The following is a 15,869-nucleotide window of genomic DNA, read 5'->3' on the forward strand; positions in this document are numbered from 1 at the left end:
TCGCCTTCCTGCCTGCATGTTTCCGCTCTATGGCGGTCAGGAGAGTGCTGTGAGCCGGCCCTTCGAACCCCAGGCCAGTGGGTCAGGGTCTTTGGCCAAGCCAGAAAGGCAGCCTTACTGTTGTGATCCTATTTTAGACCATTTAGCCCACCCTACAGTATGCTACGTGCTAGTCTGGACTATTTATTTATTTAGTTATTTATTCAGGATCCCCATTAGCAATACACAGTGTGCAGCTAATCTTCCTGGGGTCCGAACATAAAATACATACAATACATACAAGATTATAAAACCTATATCTCAACCTATACACAGGTAATAGTTCTTCATGTCTACCAGAACCATGTTTATCTTAACCATCACTGCGCATATTGTTTCTTGCTTCCTTTTTACTTTTAAAACCAGATCTCCTCATTATAAAAGTGCCAGAGCACGACTCTAAGCAGTCTGGCTGAGGAGGCGAATGGCTCACAGACCAGACTCAGACAAACTCCCTTCTCTCTCTTTGGTGCTTCGCTGCCCAGCAGATGGGAAAGGCAGTGATAATGCAATTACCGCCTTCCACAACTGCAGGGCAGCCATCTTCAACTCTGGAGACTGGGAGACCATTGACTCTGCCCCACAGAAAAACCCTGTCACAAATCCTGAAAATTCTAAACTTCCTAAATAGGCCCTGCTGGTCTGTCCCTGCAAGTTGAGGGAAATTGCCTCATTTTGCCATTATTGCTCCCTCCCTTACTACTGCGGCTAACGGCTGCGCGCATTTCTCTTCAGTAAGTCGAAAATGCTACTGGTCCTTTTTCTTCCTCCATTAGCCAGCGAAGGGTTCCTGGTTTGATCTCAGTTGCTCAGTAAACTGGAAAAGCCACATCATTGAAGTGCCGTTATTGCACGGCGGGTGGGCCTATTCCTTTTGGAGAAGAAGATAACAGCCTTGCCGATTACTCTGCACTATGGTACCCGACTTTGGTGACATTGAGGCTGACCTTGGAGTCACCTCCCCCGCTGCCGCACTCTCCCTTGTCGTACCACCATTTGTTTTTCAATTTGTCCAAGAGGCCCTGCTCGTTCAGTTTTAAAACTGCCAGGTTAACAGCATTTCTTGAAACGATAAAACATAACTCGTAAGAAAATGCACAGGTCCGTGAGAAATCTAATGTAAGAAAATAATAATAGTAATAGTGATAAGAGTAATAGTAAGAATTTTATAAGATTAATAATAATCATAGTAAGAATAAGAATAATGATATCAATATTCATATTAATCATTAAAAATAGCACGAAAGGACAAATTGGATAAGAATTTTAAGGGTATGGAGAGATAAGAAACGCTTGTACAGCAAAGAAAGTTCAAATATTGGAAAGGTGGCATGGAGGGTTACGTTGCTCGGGGCTGAAGTGTGCGGGATGGGGACACTCGTCATTGAGAAGAAAAGTATCAACAACAAACACCATGCAATTAACATTCGTCACAAGTGACAGCGCAGCTCTCACAAGTTAAATTGAAAAACCGCTGGACTGTTAAATTAAAAGTGACAACACACACAGTCAGGAAGGACGACACATGGGTTCGGAAGGAAAGACAGAGGGGAAGGGGAAAAAGGAACGAAGGGAAGACGGGAGGGAGGGAGGGAGGGAGGCAAGAGACGTCAACGTGAAATGACGGATGTTCACTTAAGTCTACACACCACATACGCACTACGCTTATAGGAACGGAATGCAGACATGTAGAAGATTCATTAACAGTGTTAAGAATTCAGGCTTGGATATCCCAAGTCACGATAAAAACAGACATAACACCATTACCTCTCGATGTCCCACTCAAAAATAAAAAGGGGGGGGGGGGAAAGGGTCAAAATTAAACGGAACAAAAGGAGGGAAAGGAAAAATGACAACAGGAGACATCAGGGTAGGTGGAATACTATAACAACATAGAGAATATTGTTATATTATTCCACCCACCTTAATGCTGAGCCCTTGGGTGTGGCCACACCGTAGCCTTTAGAGTCGAGATTCCCGCCCACTTTCATCGTATCGCACGGCTTCCGCTGCTCAATGTACTCGTTCATGGTCGACTCCAGTAGGAAGGCGAACTTGCCCTTCGACTTCCGTACCCGGGCGACCCCGTCAGGTGTGGTCTTGGCAAAGACAGAGGGCTCTGCGGATTTCATGTACGACCACATTTTTTCATACACGGCTATTTTTGAGCGCTGCATCAGGGAGAGAAGGAGAAAGGGAAATAAAATTAGGCAATCAAAATCGCACGGCCTTCACACTGTACTGCATGCTCTAGACTGGGCAGTGATCCTGTGCTTCACAATCACAATCTTACTGTCAGAAAGCCTGGACAAAATTATATTAAGGCATCGGAGATACCTTAATAAATCTTGAAATATTCATAGATATCTTAAATGCTCGATATCTTCAAATAGTTCAAGAACAGGGCAGTTGGAGGAAAGCTTCCTCGTGAACTCATCCATATGTTTACAGTATTGTGAAGTACAAAAATGCACTGTATTTAGATGGCGCATCATTGTCAGCCCACTGCAATGATGCGGGTATTTCTCTACACTTGTGTACTGTTCTAAGGTAATCATTGCTACCACTCTATAAAGCATGACAGCTCAGATCACCATACTCGGGGTGCCCTCCTATTTTTCCTAAGTAGCCAAATGATCACAGGATGCTGGATATCTTACCACGCCCAAGGTGTTTAAGCTCAAAACTCCCAGCCGAGACTTTAATCACAAGGCATCTGAGCTTTGGAATTACCTTCCCCAGATCAAGGGGGAAGCAGAACCTGTTTTGATCTTTAAATCTAGACCTCAAAGTTATCTTTTAGCCTCTGGCTCAACACCTGTCCCCTGTGACCCAAGTATATACCTTGCTTGGGTTTTGCCGTTCCCAAACCACAGCCAGAAAACCACTGCAATCCACTGAGCAAGCTGGCTGCTCTTAATGATGAGTCACACGGCTCTGTTCTCCAGCCGGTGCATGACGTGTTGCGAGCAGTCGCACAGGCGAAATGGGATTTTTGACACGGATTCAGACGCTCCTCAGCCCTTTGGTAATTTCGTGACTTGCGTCGAAGTGGGCGGGGAGCCGCCACTGGGGGCGTGTCAGTCAATATCGCATGACGCCGTGCAAGTTTCATCGGAATTTTAGGGTTAGCTTTTCAGCCAAACTTTATTTTCTGTAGGCTTTACGTCATTTGATGGCCAGTTACTTACTACTCACGTGTGAGGTGGAAGCCTGGTTTTACCTCTCCTATACCCTTCTACATGTACGATATATTTAAATTCTATAGGTAGATGTGACAACCATGCCACACTGGAATAGACTTGCTGTTTTGTTGCTTAGCAATTTCAATGACTAAGTAATACGTCAAACCTATGCTGATTTAAAACTGAGAGATAAATGATTGAAATAAATTTATTTAAAACACAACAAAACCACAACTCATCCAGGCCCACTCAGTCCAGTTAAGCCATGCCATTGTTGTGAAGTAATAATGGACTCGTGTGTTAAAATTTTTTGTTCTTTAATTTGAGTGACACCGAGTCATTATACTGTTATGAACAAGATCAATGGCATCGTATGATCTTCCCTGGTTTTATTTGAATAAAAATTTAAATATTGTTGTCATTATTTATCAGTTATAGAATTGCAAGGTAAATCAGGTCCTATACCTCACATTATAGGACCTGGTTTACCTTGTTATTCAGTGGACACAGAGTCTGTTTTTCAGGACCCAATTCAGCTCATTGTTCTTAAAAAAGGGATTAAATATGTTCGCTATTATGACCTGACAGACCCCAACATCCTCCAATGACCTAACCTGAACACTGGACTCACAGGTAACTGTTGATATATATACATAGTTTCTTATTCTACACCTTTCTGCATCACTCAATGCAATGTCTTCCCACATGCTTAAATGAGTTTTTTTCAGGTAAGAGGTCCATTCAGTGAATACAGAACCAAGAACAACATACTATGCAATACAATAGAATACAATAAATGCCACTCTGCCATTACATCCATTGGCAATGATATCTGGGCAAAATGGGCAGTATTTAAATAAGTATACACTGCTTAAATGTTTCTCAAAAAACATCTGGCATATTTTGCCCGGTGATGTGTTCACGAGTTAAAAAAAGAAAAGAAAAGTGTCTTTGCTCAGTTTGTAAAGCCACACAAAATTAAAACGAGAAAGGTAAATATTAAGGAAATCAGGTGCAATGAAGAGTGGAACCAAAGTGAGGTGCTTAGCCAGAGGGAAAAAGGCCCAATTACGCTGGATGAATCGCACACAACGTGTCTTTAAGTCATCTCCGCTACACCGTGTCCATTTCCTTTAATTAAAAGAAGAGATTACCGAGTGCAAAGAAGGAAATAGGGGAAAAAACAACTGAACAAGAAGCTTCAAAGAAATGAAAGGGAGAGACTGGGAGAGAAAAAGAGGGAGGTGGGGGGGCGGGAGGGGGGGGGAGGGGCGGGGGCGGAAGAACATAATTGCACTGATACTGGGATAAGGCACAAAAAGCAGACGGAAGCAAAAGGACAGTATCTATAATAAACTTCTATTAAAATCTTCAATGTCCATGCATTTATTTTGCCATCGGTGCTTTAACACTTCAGACTGTGAATGGCAGTGCAGGTCGGAGAGAGTCCCGGACCGTGAGGGCACTCGCACACTCAGGAACACGCACAAATTCTCGGGGGGCATGTACATCGGATTAGTGGGCCCATTGCCAGCTGCCGATAGGTTCTGGGTTCCGTGGAGCTGGAGGAACTACGCTGCGCTATTTGTTTTCCTGGCAGAAGCCCTCGAGCAGGGCGCTTTTCATTGCTTACATTTTTTTAAATGTATATCCATTTATACAGCTCGATGTTTCCCGAGGCAATCAGGAGTGAGAATCTTGCACACAGGTACAAAGGCAATTTCCCACCGCGACCTTCGGGCTGCTGTTCATATTTCCTACAACATCTGGACACCTGAGAGTAAAAACGGGCCAGAGAACTCTTTGGCGAGAGATTTCGCTCCTCAGTCAATTCAAAAACTCCTCTTCCTATTGGAAAGTAAGTGTGTCCTTTGATGTTATATCTGTACCGCTTCTGAGAGGGTTTCATTGGGGAGACAAAACTGGTGTTAATCTACACTGTAGCCCCCCCCCCCCCCAAAGTCCATAATATAAGGACCAGCAGACACTGCTCTGAAGTAGGGCAGCGCGGCTTTCAACTCCAAGTACACAGACAGCTTCAGTCAGAAATTAACATTTTGATGGATTTTTTTTTCCCTGAAACTTGGAGAAAATGCTAATATTAGCCACCGAATCGTTCCCCTTGTGGAGAAAAAAGGCAGAGAGAAAAGCAGTCTGGAAAGTGGCCTCTCTGTGGCGGATTAGCTTTGACCAGCTTCAAGAGCTTTTCACATGCTGTCTCTCTCAGCCACTGCTCAACATAATTCTGATTTGTGCATCAGGACGCATGAATTGTAGAAAATATTTAATTTTCCTGCGGTGATTGAAGACTTTGGTCTAGCCTTCATATTTCTTCCATAGGTACTGTGGGAGCACTTCCAAAATGGCCTCCATTGCTGTTTGCGTGACCAAGATACGGGAGAGTGAAAACACAATTTCTAATTGAAGCATGAGTACTGTTCATAGCCTGAGTGCAATGCTGTCTTAATTTTTGCCCTGAAAGAAATCTTTCTTATAATTTTCTGCTTCATTTACAACAATGTTTATACAATGCAATCGAATAATTAGTACTTTGAGGCAGTGAACTTTAAGTTTGAACATTGCAGATTTGAATCCATGGTAGGACAGTACAGCCTATCCCAGCAGTACAGTGCCAAACCAGGATTGCTCCTGTAAAATATACAGCAGTATAAATGGACTGTACAAAATATTAACCATAAGCTATCAACTGAAATTTGTTGCATATACAGTCTGCTGTGCAAATGAAGAAATATATTACAAAAGTGAAGTGACTCAATAAAAGCTATTTTTCCAGGATATTCCTCACGGATTTCTCTATAACATTAATGTTTATAATCCAGTATTTACAATAATCAGTTGAAATGTGAGGCATATTTCCTCATTGTACAAATTCACAGTGCCCATTATCCATTAAATACTCTGTGCCTACTTTCAAAAGCCTGTGTGCATCAAGATTTATGAATGCAATATTATTCACATGGATTATGAGATACAAAGAATGATAGATGATTTGTAATTTACATTTGATCCCTTTAGCACACAAATGCAAGTAGCTGAACTGAATTTTACCACTGAGAGATGAGTGCTTAATAAATAAATACATTTGCTTGGATGTATGCGCGCAAATAAAATCCCAGTAACAGTCCGTCAGTCTCAACCAATCAGGAGTTATGAGACAAACCCATAGTGTAAATACTGACAATAGCTTGACCTGTGCTTTGTTACACACGATTCAGTACAATTGTTACACATGATTCAGCACAATTAATGTAAATTGCTGTTGCCCATAATTCGAATTAAAGCTGATCAGAGCTTGTTTAATACATTTTTTAATCACTGTACGCCAAATAATCATTGAGAAGGACACAGGTATGACAGATTTTTTTCCAGGGTGCAGGATCTATCAGGCAAATGAGCAGAAATGAATGGATTTAAGAATTGATTACTCCTGACAGAAAGCGTGCTGCCTCAGTGCTTTGTAAAGTCAATACCAGAAGCAGGCAGGAGCCCTGCGGCTCCCTCACACCTACCATCCAGAAAATCCAAATAAAAAATTCTGCAGCCATCATTTTTTATGGAAAATCCAAAAGACACCATCAAGAACCCTCAGCTCAACAGAAAACACCTCTACACCCTTTAAATACAGATCCTAACCTCCAGAACAGGCAGTAACGATTTAAAGCTGGTTTTAAAATAATAAACCGTAACATCTATTACCTGTTGGTATAAAAACTGTATTGTTCTATGTGCCACGGACTGGCTTTTGACAGAAAAACAGTATGTGATTTTCCACAGTAAGTGATTTTACGAATTGTTAAAGCAGAACAGCTGCAGTACATGGCTACTGTACACGGTGGTACTACATCGGAGGGAAACAGATGCCATACTGCAGTCACTTAGCAAACCGGTCTTTCTGGGGAGTCCCAATTTGTCACAGTTATCCAGTGTTGTGGCTGTCCTGAGCAGAGGGATGGTGAGAGGGAGAGTGAGAGGATCTTGAGAGTGGTTGTATTGATCCGTGCAGTGTCTCACAGTGCGATGATGATAAATGCGTGTGAGTCTAATGAGTCAGCGTCTCCCCCTCTCTCTCTCTCTCTAGTCTGTGTGTTTGAGTGTGTGGGTGGGATGGGGGATGGGTGTGGGTGCACTTGCATACCTTTATATGTATGTGTGTACATGCGCACATGCCTTCTTGTGTATGTGTATGTGTACATCCTTGTGTGTGTGTTAGTGCGTTTACGTACACCTAGTGTGTGCATGTGTATAGATTTGTGTGTATGTGTGTGTGTTTAGGGGGGATGTCGCTCATGCTGTCTCCAGAAGCATCAATCCCTTTCCCAAAACACACTGTCGGCCCACTAATGGCCTCTGCAAACACAGCACTGTGGAGCACACGTCAAAGCTCTGATATACTACACGGCAATAACTATGATGAGTGGAATGTAGGCAACTGGCAAAAGACAAAGTTTACTGCACCATTTCCCCGGCTCACGGCTGCGACAGCTCATATTTTGTGCGCGCGAGGCTCTGTTTTGCCTTTATCTCTTCATCTCCCTTGACCATTAGCACAAGTGCACGCGTAGCGTACGAGCGAACCGCAAACGCGTAATAAGCAACGAAACGAAACGGGCGGTACAGCCGGTCTGAGCGAGGTGTAATCAGGCCACTTCACCTGTGGAGTGCTATTTTCGTCCGCTCCCGGTCCTTCATGTTTCCCCACAGCTCTGACTCAGCCGCAGATTGCGAGTGGGTTAAAAGTGGCCCTCGAGCGAGCGTCCACTCTCCCGGACAGGTTTCTGTATCTCTCTCAAAGCGACGGCTAATCTGTCGTTTTCGTTTTTCAGCGGCCGCACTGATTGGCTGTGCTCTGGATCGAGGCGCTGACTCATTGCTATTACAACAGCAGGGGGAGGGGTCAGGGGCAGTCTAAGCCAATCATGAATGCCACTGAGTTCTGCCCATTCAAGAAACCACAAAACATGGAAATGGAATAATGCTGTGATGTGACTAGTTTTTGGAGCTAAATGGAGCATTGATGATACACTGCTCAACAAATCGTACGGACAAGGGTGGCATTGACAACACATTCAGTGTCCCACCGCAACGGCTCCTGCACAAATACAAAATAATCAAACTCTCCAAGTGATATTCAAAGCTGTTACTGCATACAGCAACATATAAGGCATACACATTAAAAGTCTGCAGGAAATTATTATTATATACTAAGTCAAGCTTTTTATGCATTTGTCTCCCGATAATGTATTAGAAAAACTAAATATCTGGAGAGACACTAAGGTACTGTGCATATGCCAAGAGCCACCAAAAAACTCAAGATAACTTCAAAATGTATGGAACATGCTAACGTCAGTTCTGTTCTGCTAATGTGCTGCACACTAAATTTAAGTGAGGAAGACAATAAAGAATAATTCAAGCTCATCAGAGATTCACAGAAACTGCTCTCTACAGTATATGCTCACACATTGTTAAGAGGCTTTGCCAACTCCCAGTCCATATAAATGACCCTGTTTCCTTTCCCTCCTCCTTGTTTAAATAAGAACAGTCATATTTTTTCTTTCTTTACTCTCCCCCTAAATTGAAGCAGGCACATCCCCCAAACCCATCACCATCTCCATTTACCTCAGGTGATGAATATGCATGCACCTGAATGTTACCCAGTTTCAGGGAAATACTGCTTACTGTTTGCAGTCTCTGTCTTGGGCAAGCTGATTCAAAGTTGCGACTTGGTCAGACTTTCACACTGAATACAAACACGCTCAGAATACCAACACACAGGCAGCCTGCCTGGATACAGGAATCCATTAAACTCCCTTCTCTTTGTCAGTTCAGCTGTTCTGAGGTTAGACAAGGCCTTCAGAAGAGGCCGCTCTCTTGTGCAGCAGATCTCTGCTCCAGATGAACCTGTCATTGCTTTTGTCAGAGATTTTCTTTCTGCAAAGCGGGGGTCTCATCTTCATTGTAAAAAGCTTCTTCTTACCATTTTACCAAAACTAACTGACAATGCCTTCAATCCTAAAAATACTCTGTTTTTTTGCATTCAAATCTATGCTTGACGTATATTCGAAAAGAATGGAAATCTTATTTGGAGAAAATTCAGCCACTTTTTTTCACCATGGTTGAAGTCTTTGTGCATTAAGTGCTATTCTTGCTGATGATGATATTACATTTTTGCTAAATGTGACAGAACCAGCCAAAGGAGAGATAATCATTAGAATGATAGACCACTGTCAACTGTGTCACTGTATCATTGAAATCTTCATATATAATTGGACCGAGCCATCACATTAGCTTAGCCACGGTAAAAGTGGCTCTCATTTACTAATGAGATGGTTGCCAGACGCTATTCCCTTAAAAAGAAGTGGATTAACATGTAAAGAAAAAAAGTCACTTTGGTTAAATCCTTAAATGGATTTAACTTCACATGGGGTTAATACCAATTTTAATTGAAGATTTAAACTGCACACATGACTGCAAAATGCAATAATCAATGCCACTCATTATCAATGATTCTTCTCTTTAAAATGCAAGACCCAAAATTAAAAGGTGAAAAAGAGAAGGAGAGAAATTTGACAATAAGAAAGGCCAAAAGGTCTGGATGACAGGAGCCCTCTGTTCTGAGCAAGACTTCATGTACACTGTCTTCTGCTAATACCCGTTTACTATCCTAAAGGTCATATTTATATTCCTGAACCAAGGATAAAAAATGCTGTTGGCTCATGTGCATATTCACCAACTGTTTAAGGATATATTCTTTCGTTTTGCAGACAATATGAATATAAGGGTATGTCGTGGTCTACCGCACGTATTTGCTGTCGAACAAAAAGCGAATCCCACCTGCTCGCTGCTTAATCTCAGTGAGAACTTACAATGTCTGGGCATCTGCAGAGCCAAACATGCACAGGCTGACATTGGAACAGTCTGTGTAGGCTGTATGTGGGCGGACAACCGAAATAGCACATTTTCATGATCAAATCATTGGAGCCGCTTTATTTAAGATCAACATCTTTTGAATTTTACTATTTTTTAGAAGTACCATATTCAAAAGCTGAGAGCAGAAGCAGAATTAGCGGGGGTGCTGTGGGTGTGGTGCACCCATATGAGCAGCCATGGGGGGCTGAGTAGGGGAGAGTGGGGTAAAACATAACGTGGAGTAAAATGTAACACAGACTTTTTAGGTTGATGCATCAAGCTTGAACAACGTATTTCAGGTTAAACATGCAGAATCCCTTTGTCTCCAATGAATGACAGGAGAGTTCAACAAATGTTTCAGGAGATATTGCCAAAAGTCTGTTTTGGTTACATGCAACTGAATTTTTTTAATGGAAGTGTTTTTCGGCGAATGTATTGTGTGTGTGTGTCAAGGAATCCAAGTGTATGTAAACGTAAACAGTTGTTTAGTGACAGATTGCATAGTTTTGATATAGCATACTAGCTTGCTGGGATTGCTAGCTTGGAAAAGTCATGAGTACGAATCTCAACTTGGGCCTTTCGGTGTGGAGTTTGCATGTTCTCTCCGTGTTCGCGGTTTCCTCTGGGTACTCAGGTTTCCTCCCACAAGCCAAAGCCAGGTAGGCTAATTGGAGACTGTCCGGGGTGTAGTCCTGCCTCTCGCCCAATGCATGCTGGGATAGGCTCCAGGACCCCTTGTGACCCTGCCCAGGATAAGCGGGTATAGATAATGGATGGATGGATGGATGGATGTTGTATGTCCGGTGTTAAATATCAAATTAAACATATTAAAATCAGAGCTGATGAAAAGTTTTTTAAAGTGGACTCGTTCTCACCATCCATACGTATGACAGGCTAGCTCCGCCCTTGGCTGAGAGCATTTCTTTTCTAGCACTTTCATGCTATTGCATGTGCAGGCTGATACTGCAAATTTACTACACAAATATATATTTTAAATGGACATTTTAAAACTCATGTACAGGTACGAGACCACCGAGTGCCTGGCAAGGTGGTGAAAAGGTTTGTAGGGGGTTGCAGGATCAGGTGGCCGGGGGGGGGGGGTGGTCTTGCGCTGTACTGCCATAGAGCGGCAGCCAGAGTGCGCTCTTCTGGTCCCTCCTTGGGGTGGGATGACGGATGTGGACGCGCGGCCTGCGTTTCTACCTCGGATGAGATCTGTCAGCTGGACCAGGCAGGGAAAGGCACTGGGGAGCTGCGGCCGACGAGGAGCTGTCACTCAGGATAGCTGAAGGGTGAGGGACAGTGACGGTGACCGGGCCGATTTAACGGAGGTCAGCAAGAGGCGATTTGCACAAGAAAGTTGCCTTTGTGAAAGACTGCACTGTCACAGGGCGATCGTACCGAATGCTGCAGCCGGCCCTTTAAATGCCAGTGGTCTGATCCCTCTGAGCGTAAGCTTCTGCAAGCCTGTCATCCAAAGAGCGCTCATTATGTCACGGCCAAGGTTTGCATTTTGCCATTAAAACGGATTTTAAAAAGTACACTTTAGAAGGCAGGTGAGTCAATGAGGTCTGTCTTGTGATCCAATCTAAGCCTGAAGAGGGGTTGGTCACATGCTCACCGCTGCTAAATTACATTAATGTGCTATGACAGGTGAATCCTCAGTGCAAAATGAATTCACGTACCGGGTCATTTTAAATAGCTTGTTTTTTACAGTGGCACTGTGTACCCTAACGCAGAGTTCCTAGCACAGTGTTCCCTGGCAACAGAGGTCTCCAAACAGCCTCTTGATTTCTGCAGTTCTTTACACACAGATACACACAAAAAAGAACAAGTGTTTTAAGTCTGCTGAAAAAAATTAACCCTTTCCACAAACTAGGAACAAAACCCAGAATAAAAAACTGTGTTCCAGAGCCATTTAGTCTGGGACCAATGATAATGTTAGAGATATTATCATATAAAGGAGTCTAATTTAAGCACACTTCACTGTTGTTTCAGGCAACACACATTGACAGCGAATTGTGTGAGTTTTTGTTAGACAGTATAATGTTGGGTATGAGACTGTATAATGTTGTTCCTAACACTGATTTTCATCAAATTTATATCAGCCGATGTTATATAGTATATCTTATGAAATTCAGCTTCTAAGATATGGAACATCTAATATATTTAACATTGCCTAACCCTCTAATTTGCACTCAACCATTATCAACATTTTTAAAAGCAGATGTATTGACTCATCCTGTATCTCTGCCGTCAACATCTGACATCTAAACTGCAGCACCATTCATCTTGTCTGAAGTGCTGGCGTTCCACTAGACTTTACGCCCCGCGCTCCATCGCTAATTTCATATGTCAGTGCGTGTGCAAAGGAGTGTTAAATCTCCACCCAATGAGACCAGAACCCGCCATGTGGAAAAGCAGTCGGCCATATGTGTGCGCGCGCTCGCAGCAGCTGTGTTCTGGCGACTGGCTCCCTCAAACGCAAGGCGACGCATCCCTACGCTATTCGAGCATATAGCCAAACAGCAGGTAAAGGATCACTTACCTGAACCGAATGCGGAATGGACCAATTACAAAGAGCGCTACGCAGTATCACAATTTGCATTGAAATTATCATTCACATTGAAAAAAATATGTATATTTTCACCATGTATTACAAACAGTAGGATCTGCTCAAATCTATGAAAGGATACTTAGTATATAGTGCAAAACGCAGAAATAGAGATTGAATATGTAGTGCGTAGAATATAACTTGTCACTCATAAAATATGCATCTGAATTTGCTTTTAGGCTGGACACACACTATTCTCCTAACCAATGACAACAGCCCATCAAGAAATTGGAACTGACAAGTGAGATTCCGCTCTAACCCTGTAAAGCACGGTGTACAGAACTGCAGAGGCAGTGATCATTTTTAGTCACGACGATGTCGAAGATGAGGACATATTTCATTTAAGAAGACAAACACAGTCCCTGATTTCAAAATTCGAGCTGCTTTACGGCATACAGGTCTAATTAAAGTGGAATTTCTTTGCCGAAGAGCAGATTTAGAATAGAACTGGAACCCCTATTAATCAGTATTTCTTTCCTCCTCGTCAGCCATCCGCAGTTTTAATTAAAAGTCCCCTGGAATAGCAGCTCGCTCATGTCATTTCCAATTTGAAGGCTGAGAGTGTAACTAGGACACTCATTATGTCGTATATTTGAAATTTGCAAGTCCCTAACCTCCTTCCAATTACCTCTGCAGCAAACCTTTGACTACACAGGAAAACAGTGCATGTCAGCCAGCCAAACAAATCATTAATTGACATTTCAAATTCATCACGAACAGCTGTGACTGAGGCTTCTTAAAAATTAATTTTGTACATCACCTGCAGTGATTCATTTCCACCCGATTTTAATGTCCTTCAAACGCAGCATCCCGAGTTAAGCTGTCCTAGAGTATAAAGACTTGGGGCAATGCTCCTACGTTGACCAGTAGAGTAATGAGCTCGAGGAAGACAGACCTATTTACCTAATTGCAGTGCCCATCCCTCTGCAATAAACACGTTGCTTTCGGCTGTTCCATTTGACCTACAGGATGAATTCTCATTAGGTTAAATTTATCGGGCCTCAACCATTCATCTAATTGTATTTCACTTGTGAAAGCATGATGTCAAGCTTTGATCAAAACTCACTCTCAGTCACTCAGAGACACTTACCCACCCACATCATTATCCTGATTCCGAAGCCTCATTACATCAAGGCTTTACACCTGGTGCACATTTTACACGTACGCGCGGCAGATCTGGCACCCTCATTCATGTTAGTGCTTAGCATGAAGACTTAGTCCATAGCCACGCATGGTGCACGGGGATCAAAGAAGACCCAAGTCTGCGCATGCACTTGACGGAGCACAATACAGTACAGTGCACACAGAGCACCTGTCTATGGAGAAAAATCACACATTTCAGCCTCACTTTCCCTCTGTCCCAGTTAAAGGTTACGTGTGCTGATTTGCATGCCTCTCCTATTGCAGCTTCTCTCTGGTATTTTAGCAGTTTTCTGTCACGCCGAACGGAATGGTAATTTTTCCAAATGCTTCTTGTCCTCGTTTTATTCCCTAAATTAGAACGCCCAATTGTAAGTTTAGGCCCCAAACCCCTTGTCCTCCATCAGTGCAGAAGGGCACGCACTCGCACGCGCGTCCTCTGAAATGCCTGCAGCCAGCTGCCGCATCATTACGTGCGCTGATCCGCCAGCTGTACCAGGCTGATGACCGGCATGGCGTCAGCCAGGGGAGCTGCTATTTGGGGACGATGTGGGCAACACCCTGACGACGGCAACCCTCCTTCCTGTTCCCAGTGACACTCTGACCAATAAACGTCACCCTTTGGGACGGAATTAGCAGTGGCATGGTCAGGCAGGAGCGTAGGAGTATGTCGGGCACTGCGGGAACATATTGTTCTTATTTTGAAAAGCACACTGTTTTTCCTGCTTTTAAATGCTAATTCCCAGAGACCGTTGATAAAGGCATACAGGCAAAAAAATTTTAACAACAATTGAAGCAAATTACAAGGTTAAGGGGTCCTTGCTGAGGACCGCTTAATGAGGTACAGTCCAACAGTTTTTCTAAATAAAATTAAAAGAATGAAAATAATCCAATTATTATTGAGCAGAACAATGTCCTCTGCTTCCAGCGTTGGTAAGAGCACGTCTCCCCCCTGTCCCCCCCACCCTTCCTATGCCCCGGCGGCCAGGGTTCCTTATCATGGGGTGCATCACTGCACTAAGCTGGATGAAACTGGGCGGCCCGTGAAAGGGTTTGTTTTAGCATTTATCAGCTCGGATGCTAGGAATATGCATGGTTCACACACAAAGAACTAAACTGCAATCATTCCCTTCTGTACATGCATAAAAGATACAAAGCGCACTTAGGGCTGCCGCAAGAAAAAAATGCATCCAGGAAAAGTGCCCAGCTTGAATAAATCAAGGATTTCAATATCTTTCCTCTAAGGGCCATTTGCCTATTATCTGCTTGGCATGTCCAACTGAACCATTTCCCTGGATTCCATCCTGAATTGCAAGAAAACTTTCAGCTTTTCTAAATATGCATGTTTAGAGATAGCTGTGCTGTAAAGCACTCCTGATTTTTCACAGAACGGTCCTTAAAGCACAAGAGATGCTGGCACTCACCCTAAAGAACTCTTTGGTGGAGCCTGAGTCCAAGGTACCGTAGGCGATCTCGGTTTGTTTGGCAAGATCCTCAGCGCTCTCGATGGGCGAGACCATCCTCTCCACAGTCAGGAAGGCTGCCAGGTTGGCCGTGTAGGACGAGATGATGATGAGGGTGAAGAACCACCAGACACCTCCCACTATTCTCCCTGACAAGGACCTGAGTGAAGGGGGGGGGGGGTGTTGCAGTGAGACGAAGAAAGCAGCATTAACACATGTCGTGCAGTACGACACAGAGGAGCAATTAGCACCAGTGTTCAATTCTCAGGCCACATATGATGCTGTTCAATAGAGTAATCAATGAGCATTTAACAGGCCTGGCGACAGGCAATGCAGCTGCAGCGTGATACTGATTGTTGGACTTTGTTTTAACTCTGTGGAGTGCATATAACTGGGTAGAGTGTCCACAATTATCTCATTTGTACTTTTGTGCTGAGATGAATACTTCAAAAATGCTGTTTTAGTCATTGTCAAATACGTTTCCGTGACTTTTCAGTTTAA

At 43.3% G+C, this 15,869-nt stretch overlaps 1 protein-coding gene across 6 annotated transcripts in view; it reads right to left on the minus strand.

Moving 5' to 3' along the window:
• Nucleotides 1-15,869, minus strand: part of gria3b (glutamate receptor, ionotropic, AMPA 3b) — a 119,265-nt gene that overhangs the window by 8,809 nt on the left and 94,587 nt on the right. For 3 of the 6 annotated variants that reach the window (XR_010329082.1, XM_064328182.1, XM_064328184.1), the window contains exons 12-14: nucleotides 15,330-15,528; nucleotides 1,963-2,210; nucleotides 987-1,101 (exon numbers count right to left, since the gene is read on the minus strand). Coding sequence is in view for 5 of the 6 variants with exons in the window: in XM_064328182.1 (XP_064184252.1) it covers nucleotides 987-1,101; nucleotides 1,963-2,210; nucleotides 15,330-15,528 (562 nt within the window). In the remaining variant the exon portion in view is untranslated. The remainder of the gene's footprint in view (nucleotides 1-986; nucleotides 1,102-1,962; nucleotides 2,211-15,329; nucleotides 15,529-15,869) is intronic. The other 3 variants (XM_064328181.1, XM_064328186.1, XM_064328183.1) reach the window with 1 other exon arrangement.

The sequence above is a fragment of the Anguilla rostrata genome, chromosome 3 (assembly GCF_018555375.3).
Source record: "Anguilla rostrata isolate EN2019 chromosome 3, ASM1855537v3, whole genome shotgun sequence".
NCBI classification, from domain to species: Eukaryota; Metazoa; Chordata; class Actinopteri; order Anguilliformes; family Anguillidae; genus Anguilla; species Anguilla rostrata.